The sequence below is a fragment of the Pseudophryne corroboree genome, chromosome 2, assembly GCF_028390025.1.
Source record: "Pseudophryne corroboree isolate aPseCor3 chromosome 2, aPseCor3.hap2, whole genome shotgun sequence".
Lineage (NCBI taxonomy): Eukaryota > Metazoa > Chordata > Amphibia > Anura > Myobatrachidae > Pseudophryne > Pseudophryne corroboree.
In genome coordinates, this window is record NC_086445.1 from 511,190,733 (window position 1) to 511,213,153 (window position 22,421).

The following is a 22,421-nucleotide window of genomic DNA, read 5'->3' on the forward strand; positions in this document are numbered from 1 at the left end:
CTCTCACCTTCTCTAGGGGTCTCACATGAATATCACTACAGTTCCTAACACATGCCATGTGAATTTCAGGACAATTTGAGATTATCTAATACAGTGATTTTCAACCTTTTTTTTCTCGCGGTACACCGAATAATAATTTAAAATTGCCAAGGCACACCATCAGTTCCCCACAGAAAAAAACAAAAACACACACTTTGGCCCTCACAGTAAAAAAAAAAATCCACACATCTATTGGCCTACTCCAAAAAAAGATTCAGAATGCGCTGACAGAATTAATTTAAAATATATTTTTTATTTTTATTATTTAACTATTTTTACTTGCTATGGTAAAATATATACTCATAAAATAGCTCCCTGTGGACCATTTACACTGACAATTTATCTATTTAAGAAACAAAAGCAATATTACACAATATAAAATTATTTTCCTAACTCAATGCATTCTTTACCTTCATATAACACATTATTGTACATATAGAACCAACATACTATTAGTACACTTTTAATGAAGCACAATATTTCCTAATCACACTAATTGCGGCATGGATGTTTCTAACCTAAATATAACCAGTCCTTCAATATAGATATTCCGTGCTTGGAAGGTATTTAGATAAAGTTCCTTTCCTGCCAAGTTAATACTTGGTCTATTGGTTTGCTTTATAGTTTGCCAAGCAGAAAGAGGGTTAATGGTTAGTTTGCCGAGCATAGAAGAATTAATATGCAGATTAACTTAGAACAGTTCCTGAGCTGGCTTTTATAGTAAACGGATATTATTTATGCATGCAGATAGTAGAGATGAGCGGGTTCGGTTTCTCTGAATCCGAACCCGCACGAACTTCATGTTTTTTTCACGGGTCCGAGCAGACTCGGATCCTCCCGCCTTGCTCGGTTAACCCGAGCGCGCCCGAACGTCATCATGACGCTGTCGGATTCTCGCGAGACTCGGATTCTATATAAGGAGCCGCGCGTCGCCGCCATTTTCACACGTGCATTGAGATTGATAGGGAGAGGACGTGGCTGGCGTCCTCTCCATTTAGATTAGGGTTGAGAGAGAGAGAGAGAGATTGACCTGAGGCTGTGATACTGTAGAAGAGAGTGCAGAGTTTAGTGACTGACGACCACAGTGACCACCAGACAGTGCAGTTGTTTGTTTTATTTAATATATCCGTTCTCTGCCTGAAAAAAACGATACACACAGTGACTCAGTCACATACCATATCTGTGTGCACTGCTCAGCCCAGTGTGCTGCATCAATGTATATATATATCTGACTGTGCTCAGCTCACACAGCTTATAATTGTGGGGGAGACTGGGGAGCACTGCAGTGCCAGTTATAGGTTATAGCAGGAGCCAGGAGTACATAATATTATATTAAAATTAAACAGTGCACACTTTTGCTGCAGGAGTGCCACTGCCAGTGTGACTAGTGACCAGTGACCTGACCACCAGTATATATAATATTAGTAGTATACTATCTCTTTATCAACCAGTCTATATTAGCAGCAGACACAGTACAGTGCGGTAGTTCACGGCTGTGGCTACCTCTGTGTCGGCACTCGGCAGCCCGTCCATAATTGTATATACCACCTAACCGTGGTTTTTTTTTCTTTCTTTATACATACATACTAGTTACGAGTATACTATCTCTTTATCAACCAGTCTATATTAGCAGCAGACACAGTACAGTGCGGTAGTTCACGGCTGTGGCTACCTCTGTGTCGGCACTCGGCAGCCCGTCCATAATTGTATATACCACCTAACCGTGGTTTTTTTTTCTTTCTTTATACATACATACTAGTTACGAGTATACTATCTCTTTATCAACCAGTCTATATATTAGCAGCAGACACAGTACAGTGCGGTAGTTCACGGCTGTGGCTACCTCTGTGTCGGCACTCGGCAGCCCGTCCATAATTGTATACTAGTATCCAATCCATCCATCTCCATTGTTTACCTGAGGTGCCTTTTAGTTGTGCCTATTAAAATATGGAGAACAAAAATGTTGAGGTTCCAAAATTAGGGAAAGATCAAGATCCACTTCCACCTCGTGCTGAAGCTGCTGCCACTAGTCATGGCCGAGACGATGAAATGCCAGCAACGTCGTCTGCCAAGGCCGATGCCCAATGTCTTAGTACATAGCATGTCAAATCCAAAACACCAAATATCAGTAAAAAAAGGACTCCAAAACCTAAAATAAAATTGTCGGAGGAGAAGCGTAAACTTGCCAATATGCCATTTACCACACGGAGTGGCAAGGAACGGCTGAGGCCCTGGCCTATGTTCATGGCTAGTGGTTCAGCTTCACATGAGGATGGAAGCACTCAGCCTCTCGCTAGAAAAATGAAAAGACTAAAGCTGGCAAAAGCAGTAGCACCGCAAAGAACTGTGCGTTCTTCGAAATCCCAAATCCACAAGGAGAGTCCGACTCCAATTGTGTCGGTTGCGATGCCTGACCTTCCCATCACTGGACGTGAAGAGCATGCGCCTTCCACCATTTGCACGCCCCCTGCAAGTGATGGAAGGAGCACCCGCAGTCCAGTTCCTGATAGTCAGATTGAAGATGTCAGTGTTGAAGTACACCAGGATGAGGAGGATATGGGTGTTGCTGGCGCTGGGTAGGAAATTGACCAGGAGGATTCTGATGGTGAGGTGGTTTGTTTAAGTCAGGCACCCGGGGAGACACCTGTTGTCCGTGGTAGGAATATGGCCGTTGACATGCCTGGTGAAAATACCAAAAAAATCAGCTCTTCGGTGTGGAAGTATTTCACCAGAAATGCGGACAACAGGTGTCAAGCCGTGTGTTCCCTTTGTCAAGCTGTAATAAGTAGGGGTAAGGACGTTAACCACCTCGGAACATCCTCCCTTATACGTCACCTGCAGCGCATTCATAATAAGTCAGTGACAAGTTCAAAAACTTGGGCCGACAGCGGAAGCAGTCCACTGACCAGTAAATCCCTTCCTCTTGTAACCAAGCTCACGCAAACCACCCCACCAACTCCCTCAGTGTCAATTTCCTCCTTCCCCAGGAATGCCAATAGTCCTGCAGGCCATGTCACTGGCAATTCTGACGAGTCCTCTCCTGCCTGGGATTCCTCCGATGCATCCTTGCGTGTAACGCCTACTGCTGCTGGCGCTGCTGTTGTTGCTGCTGGGAGTCGATGGTCATCCCAGAGGGGAAGTCGTAAGACCACTTTTACTACTTCCACCAAGCAATTGACTGTCCAACAGTCCTTTGCGAGGAAGATGAAATATCACAGCAGTCATCCTACTGCAAAGCGGATAACTGAGGCCTTGACATCCTGGGTGGTGAGAAACGTGGTTCCGGTATCCATCATTACTGCAGAGCCAACTAGAGACTTGTTGGAGGTACTGTGTCCCCGGTACCAAATACCATCTAGGTTCCATTTCTCTAAGCAGGCGATACCGAAAATGTACACAGACCTCAGAAAAAGAGTCACCAGTGTCCTAAAAAATGCAGCTGTACCCAATGTCCACTTAACCACGGACATGTGGACAAGTGGAGCAGGGCAGGGTCAGGACTATATGACTGTGACAGCCCACTGGGTAGATGTATGGACTCCCGCCGCAAGAACAGCAGCGGCGGCACCAGTAGCAGCATCTCGCAAACGCCAACTCTTTCCTAGGCAGGCTACGCTTTGTATCACCGGTTTCCAGAATACGCACACAGCTGAAAACCTCTTACGGCAACTGAGGAAGATCATCGCGGAATGGCTTACCCCAATTGGACTCTCCTGTGGATTTGTGGCATCGGACAACGCCAGCAATATTGTGTGTGCATTAAATCTGGGCCAATTCCAGCACGTCCCATGTTTTGCACATACCTTGAATTTGGTGGTGCAGAATTTTTAAAAAAACGACAGGGGCGTGCAAGAGATGCTGTCGGTGGCCAGAAGAATTGCGGGACACTTTCGGCGTACAGGCACCACGTACAGAAAACTGGAGCACCACCAAAAACTACTGAACCTGCCCTGCCATCATCTGAAGCAAGAAGTGGTAACGAGGTGGAATTCAACCCTGTATATGCTTCAGAGGTTGGAGGAGCAGCAAAAGGCCATTCAAGCCTATACAATTGAGCACGATATAGGAGGTGGGATGCACCTGTCTCAAGCGCAGTGGAGAATGATTTCAACGTTGTGCAAGGTTCTGATGCCCTTTGAACTTGCCACACGTGAAGTCAGTTCAGACACTGCCAGCCTGAGTCAGGTCATTCCCCTCATCAGGCTTTTGCAGAAGAAGCTGGAGACATTGAAGGAGGAGCTAACACGGAGCGATTCCGCTAGGCATGTGGGACTTGTGGATGGAGCCCTTAATTCGCTTAGCAAGGATTCACGGGTGGTCAATCTGTTTAAATCAGAGCACTACATTTTGGCCACCGTGCTCGATCCTAGATTTAAAGCCTACCTTGGATCTCTCTTTCCGGCAGACACAAGTCTGCTGGGGTTCAAACACCTGCTGGTGAGTAAATTGTCAAGTCAAGCGGAACGCGACCTGTCAACAACATCTCCTCCTTCACATTCTCCCGCAACTGGGGGTGCGAGGAAAAGGCTCAGAATTCCGAGCCCACCCGCTGGCGGTGATGCAGGGCAGTCTGGAGCGACTGCTGATGCGGACATCTGGTCCGGACTGAAGGACCTGACAACGATTACGGACATGTCGTCTACTGTCACTGCATATGATTCTCTCCCCATTGAAAGAATGGTGGAGGATTATATGAGTGACCGCATCCAAGTAGGCACGTCACACAGTCCGTACTTATACTGGCAGGAAAAAGAGGCAATTTGGAGGCCCTTGCACAAACTGGCTTTATTCTACCTAAGTTGCCCTCCCACAAGTGTGTACTCCGAAAGAGTGTTTAGTGCCGCCGCTCACCTTGTCAGCAATCGGCGTACGAGGTTACATCCAGAAAATGTGGAGAAGATGATGTTCATTAAAATGAATTATAATCAATTCCTCCGTGGAGACATTGACCAGCAGCAATTGCCTCCACAAAGTACACAGGGAGCTGAGATGGTGGATTCCAGTGGGGACGAATTGATAATCTGTGAGGAGGGGGATGTACACGGTGATATATCGGAGGATGATGATGAGGTGGACATCTTGCCTCTGTAGAGCCAGTTTGTGCAAGGAGAGATTAATTGCTTCTTTTTTGGTGGGGGTCCAAACCAACCCGTCATATCAGTCACAGTCGTGTGGCAGACCCTGTCACTGAAATGATGGGTTGGTTAAAGTGTGCATGTCCTGTTTATACAACATAAGGGTGGGTGGGAGGGCCCAAGGACAATTCCATCTTGCACCTCTTTTTTCTTTTCTTTTTCTTTGCGTCATGTGCTGTTTGGGGAGGGTTTTTTGGAAGGGACATCCTGCGTGACACTGCAGTGCCACTCCTAGATGGGCCCGGTGTTTGTGTCGGCCACTAGGGTCGCTTATCTTACTCACACAGCTACCTCATTGCGCCTCTTTTTTTCTTTGCGTCATGTGCTGTTTGGGGAGGGTTTTTTGGAAGGGACATCCTGCGTGACACTGCAGTGACACTCCTAGATGGGCCCGGTGTTTGTGTCGGCCACTAGGGTCGCTTATCTTACTCACACAGCTACCTCTTTGCGCCTCTTTTTTTCTTTGCGTCATGTGCTGTTTGGGGAGAGTTTTTTGGAAGGGACATCCTGCGTGACACTGCAGTGCCACTCCTAGATGGGCCCGGTGTTTGTGTCGGCCACTAGGGTCGCTAATCTTACTCACACAGCTACCTCATTGCGCCTCTTTTTTTCTTTGCGTCATGTGCTGTTTGGGGAGGGTTTTTTGGAAGGGCCATCCTGCGTGACACTGCAGTGCCACTCCTAGATGGGCCCGGTGTTTGTGTCGGCCACTAGGGTCGCTTATCTTACTCACACAGCGACCTCGGTGCAAATTTTAGGACTAAAAATAATATTGTGAGGTGTGAGGTATTCAGAATAGACTGAAAATGAGTGGAAATTATGGTTTTTGAGGTTAATAATACTTTGGGATCAAAATGACCGCCAAATTCTATGATTTAAGCTGTTTTTTAGGTTTTTTGGAAAAAAACACCCGAATCCAAAACACACCCGAATCCGACAAAAAAAATTCGGTGAGGTTTTGCCAAAACGCGGTCGAACCCAAAACACGGCCGCGGAACCGAACCCAAAACCAAAACACAAAACCCGAAAAATTTCCGGCGCTCATCTCTAGCAGATAGAGATATTTTTGTGCAAAGTTTAAAATGTGCAATTGCTGTTAAGCATGGCCATGCTGATTTAAAACAGGTGATTTACCACATCCTCATTGCGGGCAATGGATTTTCATTCTCTCCCGGCTCTGGTGCTATGAACCTTTGTTGTAAGCCTTGTCCGGAGGTATATCCAGTACCGATCATATGAGGTTACGCAGCAGATCTTATCAGTTTGGTCCCACCAAGCAGTCAAACTGAGACGCATTTCCCCGCCTTACGATAGCTCCGTAATTCAGCGGCTTCTTCAGTCAATGACTGAAGAAGCCGCTGAATTACGGAGCTATCGTAAGGCGCCAGGAATCCGTCTCTCCCTATGCTGTATACGGGACCCGGGTCACCCGTTCACACTGCCCCTTAACCTGGGGTTCCAACCCTGCTCGCTACCTGGGTAGGATTCCTGGGTAATTTTTCAGGGACCCTTTCAAATGGAGCCACGAACCGGGTTATTCTGGCAGTGTGAAAGGGGTATAAGTCACTTACTAAATACATCCCCAACACAAGTGGCACTAGTCGAAATATACCAAGGTTACTGATAAAAATGTGGACAATAGATTACAGACTGTGAAAACACAGAAAAGAGCCTTCACCAAGAAACTCCCAAGTATCAGGGTCAAATACAAAAAAATAAGAATTTACTTACCGATAATTCTATTTCTCGTAGTCCGTAGTGGATGCTGGGGACTCCGTCAGGACCATGGGGATTAGCGGCTCCGCAGGAGACAGGGCACAAAAATAAAAGCTTTAGGACTAGGTGGTGTGCACTGGCTCCTCCCCCTATGACCCTCCTCCAAGCCTCAGTTAGGATACTGTGCCCGGACGAGCGTACACAATAAGGAAGGATTTTGAATCCCGGGTAAGACTCATACCAGCCACACCAATCACACTGTACAACTTGTGATCTGAACCCAGTTAACAGCATGATAACAGAGGAGCCTCTGAAAAGATGGCTCACAACAATAATAACCCGATTTTTGTAACAATAACTATGTACAAGTATTGCAGACAATCCGCACTTGGGATGGGCGCCCAGCATCCACTACGGACTACGAGAAATAGAATTATCGGTAAGTAAATTCTTATTTTCTCTGACGTCCTAAGTGGATGCTGGGGACTCCGTCAGGACCATGGGGATTATACCAAAGCTCCCAAACGGGCGGGAGAGTGCGGATGACTCTGCAGCACCGAATGAGAGAACTCCAGGTCCTCCCCAGCCAGGGTATCAAATTTGTAGAATTTTGCAAACGTGTTTGCCCCTGACCAAGTAGCAGCTCGGCAAAGTTGTAAAGCCGAGACCCCTCGGGCAGCCGCCCAAGATGAGCCCACTTTCCTTGTGGAATGGGCATTTACAGATTTTGGCTGTGGCAGGCCTGCCACAGAATGTGCAAGCTGAATTGTACTACAAATCCAACGAGCAATCGTCTGCTTAGAAGCAGGAGCACCCAGCTTGTTGGGTGCATACAGGATAAACAGCGAGTCAGTTTTCCTGACTCCAGCCGTCCTGGAAACATATGTTTTCAGGGCCCTGACAACGTCTAGCAACTTGGAGTCCTCCAAGTCCCTAGTAGCCGCAGGCACCACAATAGGTTGGTTCAGGTGAAACGCTGACACCACCTTAGGGAGAAACTGGGGACGAGTCCGCAGTTCTGCCCTGTCCGAATGAAAAATCAGATATGGGCTTTTGTGAGACAAAGCCGCCAATTCTGACACTCGCCTGGCCGAGGCCAGGGCCAACAGCATGGTCACTTTCCATGTGAGATATTTCAAATCCACAGATTTGAGCGGTTCAAACCAATGTGATTTGAGGAAACCCAGAACTACGTTGAGATCCCACGGTGCCACTGGAGGCACAAAAGGGGGTTATATATGCAGTACTCCCTTGACGAATGTCTGGACTTCAGGAACTGAAGCCAATTCTTTCTGGAAGAAAATCGACAGGGCCGAAATTTGAACCTTAATGGACCCCAATTTGAGGCCCATAGACACTCCTGTTTGCAGGAAATGCAGGAAACGACCAAGTTGAAATTCCTCCGTGGGGGCCTTCCTGGCCGCACACCACACAACATATTTTCGCCAAATGCGGTGATAATGTTGTGCGGTCACCTCCTTCCTGGCTTTGACCAGGGTAGGTATGACTTCTTCCGGAATGCCTTTTTCCCTTAGAATCCGGCGTTCAACCGCCATGCCGTCAAACGCAGCCGCGGTAAGTCTTGGAACAGACAGGGTCCTTGCTGAAGCAAGTCCCTTCTTAGCGGCAGAGGCCATGGGTCCTCTGTGAGCATCTCTTGAAGTTCCGGGAACCAAGTCCTTCTTGGCCAATCCGGAGCCACAAGTATAGTTCTTACTCCTCTCCGTCTTATAATTCTCAGTACCTTGGGTATGAGAGGCAGAGGAGGGAACACATACACTGACTGGTACACCCACGGTGTTACCAGAGCGTCCACAGCTATTGCCTGAGGGTCCCTTGACCTGGCGCAATACCTGTCCAGTTTTTTGTTGAGGCGGGACGCCATCATGTCCACCTTTGGTCTTTCCCAACGGTTCACAATCATGTGGAAGACTTCCGGATGAAGTCCCCACTCTCCCGGGTGGAGATCGTGAACACTGCTGACAGTGCTATCACATGATTTTCCGCCCAGCGGAAAATCCTTGCAGCTTCTGCCATTGCCCTCCTGCTTCTTGTGCCGCCCTGTCTGTTTACGTGGGCGACTGCCGTGATGTTGTCCGACTGGATCAGCACCGGTTGACCTTGAAGCAGAGGTCTTGCTAGGCTTAGAGCATTGTAAATTGCCCTTAACTCCAGTATGTTTATGTGAAGTGAAGTCTCAAGACTTGACCACACTCCCTGGAAATTTTTTCCCTGTGTGACTGCTCCCCAGCCCCTCAGGCTGGCATCCGTGGTCACCAGGACCCAGTCCTGAATGCCGAATCTGCGGCCCTCTAGTAGATGAGCACTCTGCAGCCACCACAGAAGAGACACCCTTGTCCTTGGAGACAGGGTTATCCGCTGATGCATCTGAAGATGCGATCCGGACCATTTGTCCAGCAGATCCTACTGAAAAGTTCTTGCGTGAAATCTGCCGAATGGAATCGCTTCGTAGGAAGCCACCATTTTTCCCAGGACCCTTGTGCAATAATGCACTGACACTTTTCCTGGTTTTAGGAGGTTCCTGACTAGCTCGGATAACTCCCTGGCTTTCTCCTCCGGGAGAAACACCTTTTTCTGGACTGTGTCCAGAATCATCCCTAGGAACAGCAGACGTGTCGTCGGGATCAGCTGCGATTTTGGAATATTTAGAATCCACCCGTGCTGTTGTAGCAGTATCCAAGATAGTGCTACTCCGACCTCCAACTGTTCCCTGGACTTTGCCCTTATCAGGAGATCGTCCAAGTAAGGGATAATTAAGACGCCTTTTCTTCGAAGAAGAATCATCATTTCGGCCATTACCTTGGTAAAGACCCGGGGTGCCGTGGACAATCCAAACGGCAGCGTCTGAAACTGATAGTGACAGTTCTGTACTACGAACCTGAGGTACCCTTGGTGAGAAGGGCAAATTTGGACATGGAGGAAAGCATCCTTGATGTCCAGGGACACCATATAGTCCCCTTCTTCCAGGTTCGCTATCACTGCTCTGAGTGACTCCATCTTGAATTTGAACCTTTGTAAGTAAGTGTTCAAAGATTTCAGATTTAAAATAGGTCTCACCGAGCCGTCTGGCTTCGGTACCACAAATAGTGTGGAATAATACCCCTTTCCCTGTCGTAGGAGGGGTACTCTTATTATCACCTGCTGGGAATACAGCTTGTGAATTGCTTCCAATACTGCCTCCCTGTCGGAGGGAGACGTTGGTAAAGCAGACTTCAGGAACCTGCGAGGGGGAGACGTCTCGAATTCCAATCTGTACCCCTGGGATACTACCTGTAGGATCCAGGGGTCCACTTGCGAGTGAGCCCACTGCGCGCTGAAACTCTTGAGACGACCCCCCACCGTACCTGAGTCCGCTTGTAAGGCCCCAGCGTCATGCTGAGGCCTTGGCAGAAGCGGTGGAGGGCTTCTGTTCCTGGGAAGGGGCTGCCTGCTGCAGTCTTTTTCCCTTTCCTCTACCCCGGGGCAGATATGACTGGCCTTTTGCCCGCTTGCCCTTATGGGGACGAAAGGACTGAGGCTGAAAAGACGGTGTCTTTTTCTGCTGAGAGGTGACTTGGGATAAAAAAGGTGGATTTTCCAGCTGTTGCCGTGGCCACCAGGTCCGATAGACCGACCCCAAATAACTCCTCCCCTTTATACGGCAATACTTCCATGTGCCGTTTGGAATCCGCATCACCTGACCACTGTCGTGTCCATAAACATCTTCTGGCAGAAATGGACATCGCACTTACTCTTGATGCCAGAGTGCAAATATCCCTCTGTGCATCACGCATATATAGAAATGCATCCTTTAAATGCTCTATAGTCAATAAAATACTGTCCCTGTCAAGGGTATCAATATTTTCAGTCAGAGATTCCGACCAAACCCCCCCAGCACTGCACATCCATGCTGGGGCGATGCTGGTCGCAGTATAACATCAGTATGTGTGTATATACTTTTTAGAGTATTTTCCAGCCTCCTATCAGCTGGATCTTTGAGGGCGGCCGTATCAGGAGACGGTAACGCCACTTGTTTTGATAAGCGTGTGAGCGCCTTATCTACCCTAGGGGGTGTTTCCCAGCGCGCCCTAACCTCTGGCGGGAAAGGGTATAATGCCAATAACTTCTTTGAAATTAGCACTTCCTATCGGGGGTAACCCACGCTTCATCACACACTTCAATCAATTTATCTGATTCAGGAAAAACTACAGGTAGTTTTTTTCACACCCCACATAATACCCATTTTTTTGGTACTTGTAGTATCAGAATATGTAACGCCTCCTTCATTGCCGTGATTATGTAACGTGTGGCCCTACTGGAAAATACGTTTGTTTCTTCACCGTCGACACTGGAGTCAGTGTCCGTGTCTGTGTCTATGTCGACCGACTGAGGTAATGGGCGTTTTAAAGCCCCTGACGGTGTTTGAGACGCCTGGACAGGTACTAATTGGTTTGCCGGCCGTCTCATATCGTCAACCGACCTTGTAGCGTGTTGACACTATCACGTAATTCCATAAATAAAGCCATCCATTCCGGTGTCGACTCCCTAGGGGGTGACATCCCATTACAGGCAATTGCTCCGCCTCCACTAACATCGTCCTCATACCTGTCGACACACACGTACCGACACACAGCACACACACAGGGAATGCTCTGATAGAGGACAGGACCCCACTAGCCCTTTGGGGAGACAGAGGGAGAGTTTGCCAGCACACACCAAGGCGCTATAATTATACAGGGACAACCTTATAGTAAGTGTTTTCCCTTATAGCAGCTTAATATATATTTATATCGCCAAAATATGCCCCCCCTCTCTGTTTTAACCCTGTTTCTGTAGTGCAGTGCAGGGGAGAGCCTGGGAGCCTTCCCACCAGCGGATCTGTGTGGGAAAAATGGCGCTGTGTGCTGAGGAGATAGGCCCCGCCCCCTTCATGGCGGGCTCTTCTCCCGGTTTTTTCTGTAATCCTGGCAGGGGTTAAATACATCCATATAGCCCAGGGACTATATGTGATGTATTTTTAGCCAGTAAAGGTAATTACATTGCTGCCCAGGGCGCCCCCCCCAGCGCCCTGCACCCTCAGTGACCGCGGTGTGAAGTGTGCTGAGAGCAATGGCGCACAGCTGCAGTGCTGTGCGCTACCTTAAGAAGACTGGGAAGTCTTCAGCCGCCGATTTCTGGACCTCTTCTCTCTTCAGCATCTGTAAGGGGGCCGGCGGCGCGGCTCCGGTGACCCATCCAGGCTGTACCTGATCTCGTCCCTCTGGAGCTAGTGTCCAGTAGCCTAAGAAGCCAATCCATCCTGCACGCAGGTGAGTTCACTTCTTCTCCCCTTAGTCCCTCGATGCAGTGAGCCTGTTGCCAGCAGGTCTCACTGAAAATAAAAAACCTAACAAACTTTTATTCTAAGCAGCTCTTTAGGAGAGCCACCTAGATTGCACCCTTCTCGGCCGGGCACAAAAACCTAACTGAGGCTTGGAGGAGGGTCATAGGGGGAGGAGCCAGTGCAACCACCTAGTCCTAAAGCTTTTATTTTTGTGCCCTGTCTCCTGCGGAGCCGCTAATCCCCATGGTCCTGACGGAGTCCCCAGCATCCACTTAGGACGTCAGAGAAACTTGTGTTCCACAATGGCGCCACCTATTTTATACAATATGTGATTTAGAGTAACTAAAAAAGTGTGCTTACAATTATATTAATAATCACTTGTAGCTTGTTCAGGTTCGGTGCTCCACTTTAATAATGCTCTGAAACTTAGATGAAAACAAACATAGTGCAACACTGTTTTTGTATAGTAACAAAACTTATTAGACACCCATTGCACTCACATTTGAGATATTGATATACAGCATATAAACACCCAATGGTGTAATCACACAGGTTTATTCAGTCTCTCAGGGATAGCTGCGTCCCACACTAAAACTCAAGTAAAGAGAAACATAGTGCAAAGCGGACATCATATACCATAAAATGTATTCACAAATTGCACTCACATTAAAACAATAAAAAACAGCATATCACACCAAATGGTGTAGTCTCACAGCCTCGTCTGTCCACTCAATCTGTAGATCGCCCGCCAAGATTGAAAATGGAAAAAAAAACATCAGTTCCGGACACAGAAGGCTTAGTCAGGCAGATCTCCTCCAGTATGACGTCCAGTGAGCTGATGATGTACTTATTGGATTACAGAATGTAACATTACAATACAGGAGTGGTGCTAATATAAAGAGTGACTGCAGATGTCATCAATTCAGTGTGTATTAAGAAACTGTGGTCCAAATGTAACAGGCTCCGACTGGCTGGTCCAAGCGTGATAGTAGCTAGATTTCGGGCAGCAATTTGTTGTTAAAAAATAATTGTCACTTTAAATGTACTGGCTATAATGCAAAGTCGTGTCTGGCCCTGTAAATCAGAGCCTGCTTGTACTATACAGAATAATGTTTTCCCTGCTTTCAATTATTAGATGTATGGTGGGCGTGGCTTGACACAGCATGGTGTAGGCAGCTTCCTGCCAGAACTCCTGCTAAATATCCTGCTCTGCTCCTCCAGTGTGAATGTAGGGATCTTCTGTGCCAGGAGTCCTCATGTACCGGCTGGGGAAGTCTGTAACTGGATCCTGAGGCAGTCTCTGCTCTCAGTTTGGCTGTTGCTCCTGCCTTCTGCTGTATCCGGCGATTGGGTCTCTTTGTTGGTCAGGCGGCTGGTTGTGAAAACTGCTGGGACCAGTGTGCTCTGCAGAGGTTTTGGTGGTGGTATCCTGTGGATTTCTCCAGCTTTGTCATGATGTGAGAATTCTACCAAAGCTCTGTAGCTGGTGAGCAGAATGGCTTTGCTTCTATGACCTTTTATCATGATTTAGTGCAGCAGCTCTCAGGGCCCATTTGTGAGACTTTATCTGCACCACTTACTATTACACTACAGCAGGTGCTTACTGCAATGAGTTCTTTTGAGCAATGAATTACTAATAGACTGGAGGAGCTGAGGGATGACCTTACGCATATTCACCGTGAACTACGTCTGGTGATGGCGCACGTGGATCCTCCGACAGCCTCTATTTCCTTGGTGGTGATCAAGGACCATCGTGAAGATTCAATGTGCAGTCATACAGTCATTTATCCGATGAAGAGGGAGAATGGCGACGTAACATCCTCCAGTTTGCTGGCAGTCCACGAGAGGAATGGCTTTTCACTCCAATATTTATTTGGAACAGTGGATTGGTGGAACGCATGGGTGGAGGTTTTTGTCCCTAATCCGGTTTTCTTCAGATGCTACTTGTTCCTATAGGTTTATTTTGACCAAGCTGTGTGTGATGGTTGATGGCCCAGTTTATCCTTCTGCCCACTCTCAAGCAGGGACGTGCAGTCAGGGGAGGCAGGGGAGGCAGTGCCTCCCCTTTCATTAATGATTAAAATAATACAAAGAAGATACTTATGACATATTCTGTGTCATAAGTATCTGCTTTGGCCTTTATATTATTTTAATTATTTTTACCTTTTTCAAAACGCGTTTAAATAGTGTTTTGGAGGCACCGTTCTCAGTGCCTCCCGGTATCAATTGTAAAAGAGCGGAAGCGGGGGGCGGGGTCAAACATCGGGCAGTAAAAGCCCATTCAAAAAATCACACAAAGCGGCACTTGTACAAGTGCCTCTTTGACAGGGGCGTGCTTTCAGCCAATATGAAAGCACGCCCCTGTCACTGAGGAAGATGTGATTGGGCATTGGCGGCTGGGGGGTGGTTATATCAAGGCAGGTGTCCACCCTGTCATCTTTTTTATCATTTCATATTTACAATACTATATGGCACATGGCCGTCCCTGTCTGCCCACCCGCCCTCCGGCCGCCAGCCCATTCCGCCCCATAATTTTCAAAATGTATTAAACAGTTGATTGCTGCCGCTGCGCTGACAGGTTCACAGCAGCAGCAGCAGCATGCACGAGCACGGAGGCTGAAGAGCTCCGCCTCCTTGCGTTGTGCTCGGAGGTGAGAGCTTCCCGGCTCCGGCTGTGAACTGGCGGCAGCCTGGACTATCTCCCTGCGCAATGTGCGGTGGATGGTGTGCGGGGATGCGGACCAGCTGAGACTTGACGGGTGAGCGGGAAGGGGGCTGGCTGTGCCTATGCCACTGACAGTCAGCCTCTTATGACAGCGCGGAGGCAGCGCGGGGGGGAGAATGGTGGAGGGTGGTGGCTGCCTGTGTAGTTTGAGGCATCCCCCGTGACTTGTGGGGGTGGGAAGCTGTCTGTGCTGCTGGGACACCCCCTGTGATGGAAGGGGGGGGGGGGTTGTTTTAGGAGCCTTGCTGTACCCTGTCACCCAGTACCTCCATCACCCACTATCTATATCCCTGTCGCCCTAATCATGTCACCCGCTTTCTCCCTGTCACCCAATGTCTCCCTGTCACCCTGACCATGTCACCCTGATCATGTCACCCACTACCTCCATCACCCACTATCTCCCTGTCACCCCTGCGTCGCCAGTCACCCACTATCTTCTGTCTCCCCTGCGTTGCCAGTCACCCACTATCTCAGTGTCACCCCTGCGTCACCAGTCACCCACTATCTCCCTGCCACCCCTGTGTTGTCCTTCACCCACTATCTCCGTCACCCCTGCGTTGCCTGTCACCCACTATCTCCCTGTCTCCCCTGCGTCGCCAGTCACCCACTATCTCCGTGTCACCCCTGCGTCGCCAGTCACCCACTGTCTCCCTGTCACTCTGCGTTGCCCGTCACCCTCTATCTCCCTGTCACCCCTGCGTCGCCTGTCACCCACTATCTCCCTGTCACCCCTGCGTCGCCAGTCACCCACTATCTCCCTGCCACCCCTGAGTCGCCATTCACCCACTATCTCCCTGCCACCCCTGCGTCACCAGTCACCCACTATCTCCCTGCCACCCATGCGTCGCCAGTCACCCACTATCTCCCTGTCACCCCTGCGTCGCCAGTCACCCACTATCTCCCTGTCACCCCTGCGTTGCCCATTACCCACTGTCTCTCTGTCACCCCTGCATTGCCCGTCACCCACTATCTCCCTGTCACCCCTGCGTCGCCAGTCACCCACTATCTCCCTGCCACCCTTGCATCGCCAGTCACCCACTATCTCCCTGCCACCCCTGCGTCGCCAGTCACCCACTATCTCCCTGTCACCCCTACGTCGCCAGTCACCCACTATCTCCGGGCCTAGGGCATCAAAATAGTTGGTGCTGGCTCTGCCCAGTCCCGTACCTTGCGCCCACCTCCACCTCACTTTCACTGCCCGTCCCTGGCCTACTCTGCCAGACTCCGCGGCCAGTAACTAAAATCATGAGCTGCAGCTGTCACCTAGTGCAGTACGGCCAGAGGGGGGAGGAAAGCCCATGATCCCCGCTCCTCCCCTCTTTTCACACTCTACCTCCAACCCGGTATTCCTGGCTGCAATTTCCACCGGCGATCCCTGGAGTTAACATCAAAGGAGGAGCCATGCTGCAGTTCTAGGCCCTGGACCATAGTAATATAAGTGTCACTCACTGCCTGTCCCCATCACCCTTTCCTTCTCTGTCACACTCTCACCCACTGCTACTGTTACGCTTTCCCTGGCATCCCCCACTGCTGTCACCCTCTACCTGGCGTCACCGTCTCCCTGTCACCCACTGCTGTCACCCTTATACAGGACTTCCATTAACTTAATATTGCTGCATCCATAGCGCTATTAAGTTAATGGAAGCCCTGTACAACAACATTGCATTCATGTCCTTCCACTCCCTCCCCAGTCCCAAAGACTAGTTTTTTTTTTTTATTTGATAAAATTTACAATATATTAGCCACCTGCTCATCACAAGTTTGATGAGCAGGCTGGCTGCAGGTATTGGCGGCGGCAGCATCGGACTGATATGCGAATTAGTGGCGGGGGGCCGAGTCAGTTGATGGTGGGTGATTTTGTAAGCCATTGGTGGAAGTGGTGGCCATTAGTGGGGGGGGGGGGGTAGCGTCCATCACGGACGGTGGCAGTAGTAGACATCGGCTCAGGGACAGTAGTGGGCATTGACTCGGAGGCGGTAGGGATCATCGGCGGGACTCGGCGGACATTATGGCTGCAGTGCCTCACCAGCCACTGACCTCACCGCACGCCACTGCTCTCAAGAGACTGTCATTTGGCTGGATTACATTATGCCAGGGTGGACTCATCCTCCGGACTGATTTTGCTCACCTTGGGGCTGGGAACCATTTCACTGGCTGCTAAGACCCTTACTGTGCTCTGTTCTGTATACTGATTTTCATTAGCTACTATGTAATTTCATATTGTTTGTACATCCTTTCAAAGATCCAGTTGTGTTATACTGCTATTCTTGTGCTCATGCTAGATAATTATTTGCATACAACGAATTTGCCAGGAGGATTCTTCTCTAATGTTTAAGGTAATTTATTTAGTGTTACTTGTATAGATATTAGTCTGTTTTCCAGCTCAGTGTATCTAAACCTATGTGCATTTTTCACTATTTTATAGGAGCAACTTGCCATATTTAGTTTGTGGTCATTTATTTTAATGCCACAGCCACTTCTATTTATATTAGGTCTGTTCTTTCCACTCCGTTATCTTTATAGTTGCATAACACTTAACTTTTCTATGGGTGTTACCTGCTACATTTAGTAGATGCCCATTTATTTAGTTGCCCCTGTCATTTATTTTGTGTACTTATTCTGTAGCTACAGTTTTGTTGTTCTGCTATTGTCATGCTCATTATAGCTAAATATTTGCATACAACACTTACTTACCGAGAGAATCCTGTTCTAATTGGTGTATGGCCCTTTATTTAGTGTTACATCAGTATTATGTCTGTTTCCCAGGTCCTTGTATCTAAGAACGTGTGCACTTTTTACCATTTTGTGGGAGAAGCTTGTCATATTCAGTCTGTAGTCGCTTGTTTTAGTTCCACAGCCATTTATATATTTATATTCTGTCTTTAAGCTCAGCTATCTCAATATTTGCATACTACTTTACTAATCTGCGGGTGTAACCTGCTTCATTTAGTTTATGGCCATTTATTTTAGTTGCCCCTGTCAAATATACGGTATACTTCTCCTGTGTTATGAGGTTGTATTGTTTTGCTTTGGGCATCTTTATTTTATTTTGTGTATTTGTTTGGTTTGTAGGTTAGTGTATATGGGGGGGGGGGGGGGCAATGTGAGGCTTTTTGTTTTGATATTCTGATGGGTGTAAGTTTTTTATACTTTCATTTATGTTATGTCACCTATTCCCCATCACTAATCCGGTTCTCTCATGTGTACACCAGAATGGCACCTTCGGGTGGCGATAAAGTTACCCGTGCTTGATGTGGGGTATTCTGCATGTCATTATTTTTAATAGATCCTGCTATTTTTCCATTTCTCATGCCCGATGGCTTGGTGGCTGATCTTTATTTTGCCATTTATACATGGTTTACTTATGCCCTCCTGTATTATTCCTCATGTTTGCCTTACAATTCCTATGACTCTTTAATGCCTGGGTGTAAATATTTAAATCTACAATAAAAATTACATAATTAAAAAAAAAAAATATTAAAAGATGTATAAGAGGGTGGTTCAATAAATAGGGTGGTCTTCAGTTTGCCGGCTCTCGGGGTCCCAGCGCACAGTATACCGGCGCCGGCATACTAACACTTTTTCTCCCTCTTGGGGGTCCACGACCCCCCTGGAGGGAGAATAAATAGATCCGACTTCAATTGAATATACCCCTTAGCATACATCACATGAGCTTTTCTATTTTTGCAAATCAGAATGGGAGAGATCTTTGCTGGATCACGCTTTGTGTGGAATTGTGCTACTGAACGGCATCTATGGTAGTGCATTCAAGCAGTCTGTCATGTCACTTGCATGTCTCTCATGGCTCTCTATAAATGATGCGCAAATCAACCGGTGCAGGAAAAGTAACAGGTTATGACTTTAAGGTATCAGAGAGATCTTGCTGAGTCTGCCAGATGTTATAAAGTGGCAATCATTTAAAAAAGGTAAAACCAACCTGGCTTTGCCTTTCAAATGATTACTACTTTAAAACCTTGGAAAGACTCGCCAGACTCTCACTGATGTTTGCAAGTTGAAGCCTAATACATTTCCCCTGATATGTTCTAATTCTAGCAATCTGCCTGACATCAAAAGTGCCAATGAGTCACTTTTGAAAGTATCAAGAGTTTCTTATAGTTTGAGATATTAGTAGTATAGTAACAGAAATTAGTAATAACTGATGTCATGCAAAAGTGTTACATACTTACATATTTCCAAGAAAACAAAATTTGGAGCACCTAATAAATGCGCAGGGATGGCTGCCTGAACCGTAACCACCAATAGAGGGGATGTCTCCCTATCCCCAAATGAAGCAAACTAGATATTAATATTTCGGTGGTGACAGTAGGGGGCGCCAAACCACAAAGTGACAGAAACCTCTAATACAGATATTTCAAGATAAAATAGATATAAGTATTTATAAAACAGATGGTGGGATACGTCCCTTATATTTACTTGGTTTTGAACGTGTAGAGAGTTCTTTTGTTCTCCTGGGTCGGCCAATCTTTGTTCCCAGGATCTCTTTACAACATCCAATGTCATAAGAAACAAACAAAGGAGGAAAGTCCTAGTGTAACACCGTTTTATTCTTTTTTTTAAAACATAACGTCTTTAAAAAACACAACTAAAAACATTTTCCTAATCCGGTACAGATAGAGCACATGCAGCGGTGTGCAGCTTACTAAATGTGAGAATCGGATAATTACCAGATCGTTAGAGGAAACAAAGTCCTCGTTACAGCAAAAAATCTCAAACACCAGTCGGCCTCCCGGGAAATGGCGTCCTGGATTTTTGCAGCAATCACCTCTCCCACAGATAGAAGAACGCCACCTTCAAACTGCGCCAACGCGTTTCAGGACTTGCTAGTCCCTTTCTCAAGGCTAGCCTTGAGAAAGGGACTAGCAAGTCCTGAAACGCGTTGGCGCAGTTTGAAGGTGGCGTTCTTCTATCTGTGGGAGAGGTGATTGCTGCAAAAATCCAGGACGCCATTTCCCGGGAGGCCGACTGGTGTTTGAGATTTTTTGCTGTAACGAGGACTTTGTTTCCTCTAACGATCTGGTAATTATCCGATTCTCACATTTAGTAAGCTGCACACCGCTGCATGTGCTCTATCTGTACCGGATTAGGAAAATGTTTTTAGTTGTGTTTTTTAAAGACGTTATGTTTTAAAAAAAAGAATAAAACGGTGTTACACTAGGACTTTCCTCCTTTGTTTGTTTCTTATGACATTGGATGTTGTAAAGAGATCCTGGGAACAAAGATTGGCCGACCCAGGAGAACAAAAGAACTCTCTACACGTTCAAAACCAAGTAAATATAAGGGACGTATCCCACCATCTGTTTTATAAATACTTATATCTATTTTATCTTGAAATATCTGTATTAGAGGTTTCTGTCACTTTGTGGTTTGGCGCCCCCTACTGTCACCACCGAAATATTAATATCTAGTTTACTTACATATTTCCAGCCCAATGTTGTTTTGCAATTTTCACAGTAAATGTCTGCTACCGCATGGAGTCCTGTAAGTAACACGCGCTCTTCTGCAGGCCCACAACCTACATTAACACTGTTGAGACAAAAATAAAATTATTTAAAAAACAAACAAACAAACAAAAACATTGCAAGTACTGGATAATGCCCTGCAAGAAACATTTAGATTGTAAAACTGGAAAGTGTTTAGCACTGAATGCATTCCTGTCAACAGAACCATTTTTTTCAGATCAGTCCCGAATTTCAGCAGCCAAAATGAGTGTGGCTTGCTGGAATCTGGGTGTGACATCACCTGGAAAGGACAATGGGCCTAATTCTGAGTTGATCGCAGCAGCAAATTTGTTAGCAGTTGGGCAAAGGGCAAAACCATGTGCACTGCAGATATAACATGTGCAGAGAGAGTTAAGGTGTGTACACACGGTGAGATCCTTGCTGTGCCTGATTTTCACTTGTGATTTCCCTTGAACTCCCCGGAGCCCAGCACCACCAATTTTGACTAACTTTTCTTGAGATATGGACTATTTGTGCTTACGATTTTGGCTAATGTGAGATTTTGGCTTATGTGAGATGTCATTGACATGGGTGATGAACTAGATAGTACACCGATCTAGTAAGGATTGACTTGCCTGCACAGTCTATCTTTTCTTGCGATGCCGACCTGGCGGGACCGCACATCGAGATCGAATCAGGATCGCAAGGTGACTTTCAGCTTGCGATCTGCACTAACTTTTCTTGAGATTTTGACTATATAGTCAAAATCGAAAGAAAATATCTCACCGTGTGTACACACCCTTAGATTTGGGTGGGGTGTATTCAAACTGAAATCTAAATTTCAGTGTAAAAATAAAGCAGCCAGTATTTACCCTGCACAGAAACGAAATAACCCACCCAAATCTAACTTTCTCTGCAAATGTTATATCTGCCCCCCCTGCAGTGAACATGGTTTTGCCCAATTGCTAACAAACTTGCTGCTGCGATCAACTCAGAATTACCCCCAATATCTGCAAAGATCAGAGTCAATCTGGAATGTTAGCACACACAGAATTAGAGAGACCATGGGGTCTATGTACTAAGCCCTGGCGAGAGATAAAGTAGACTGAGATAAAGTACCCGCCAATCAGCTCCTAACTGACATTTTTCAAACACAGCCTGCAACATGGTAGTTAGGAATTGATTGGCTGGTACTTCTATCTCTCTAGTACATAGACACCCAATAGCTGCCAACATTTTTATTTTTTTTAAGGTATAAAAAATTTTTTTATTAAAACATTGCTTCATAATACATTGTTGGTTGCATCAACAATAAACAAATACATACGAATTGCATTTTAACACAATGAGATGAGAACATACAGTGATCATTGATGAGTCTTCTCATATATACTGCACAATCTCACCAACATCATAGAAAAGAAGTGCAAAGTAAAAATATAAACCACAGACCTGCCAGTCCAACCGTAGCAGATATATGAGGAGGCCAGGGTCTCGCGGCATCTCTAACCCCTAGTCAGTCAGCACTATGGGAGGATCCCCAACCGCCATACGTGTTTCATACCATTCCGTATTTTTTAATGAAATTTGAATTCTAGTCTGGAAATCTACCGGAAGGGTTGCCACATAGCACTCCCAGGATTCAAAAAATTGCCCCACCAGCCTGTCTTTTTGTACAGATGTTTCTATCCAGTGCATCTGAAACACATGATGCAATTTCCCTTTGAACAAGGAAAGAGCCGGAGGTTCTTTATGTATCCAGGACTGCAGGATTGCCTTACGTACAGCTGCACTGATTGCTAGTAGCAGCCTTCTACCCCCCTTCGTTATTCTTTGCCCAGTCGGAATTATTAAAAAAATTGCCCATTCCGCTGTAAAGGGAATGAAATTAACCAGATGGTCCATAGCATATTGGCGTACCTGAAGCCAAAAGCGGCGTAGAAGTGGGCATGACCAGAAACAATGAAACAAGTCCGCTTTAGGAGCGTGACATTTCAGACATTTGTCCGAATCTGTCATTCCTG

General features: G+C 46.9%; 1 protein-coding gene across 4 annotated transcripts in view; it reads right to left on the reverse strand.

Moving 5' to 3' along the window:
- YPEL2 (yippee like 2) overlaps positions 1–22,421 on the reverse strand; it is a 264,310-nt gene that overhangs the window by 10,794 nt on the left and 231,095 nt on the right. For all 4 annotated transcript variants that reach the window (XM_063954058.1, XM_063954061.1, XM_063954060.1 and 1 more), the window contains one exon: positions 20,374–20,482. In XM_063954058.1, coding sequence (XP_063810128.1) covers positions 20,374–20,482 — 109 coding nt within the window. The remainder of the gene's footprint in view (positions 1–20,373; positions 20,483–22,421) is intronic.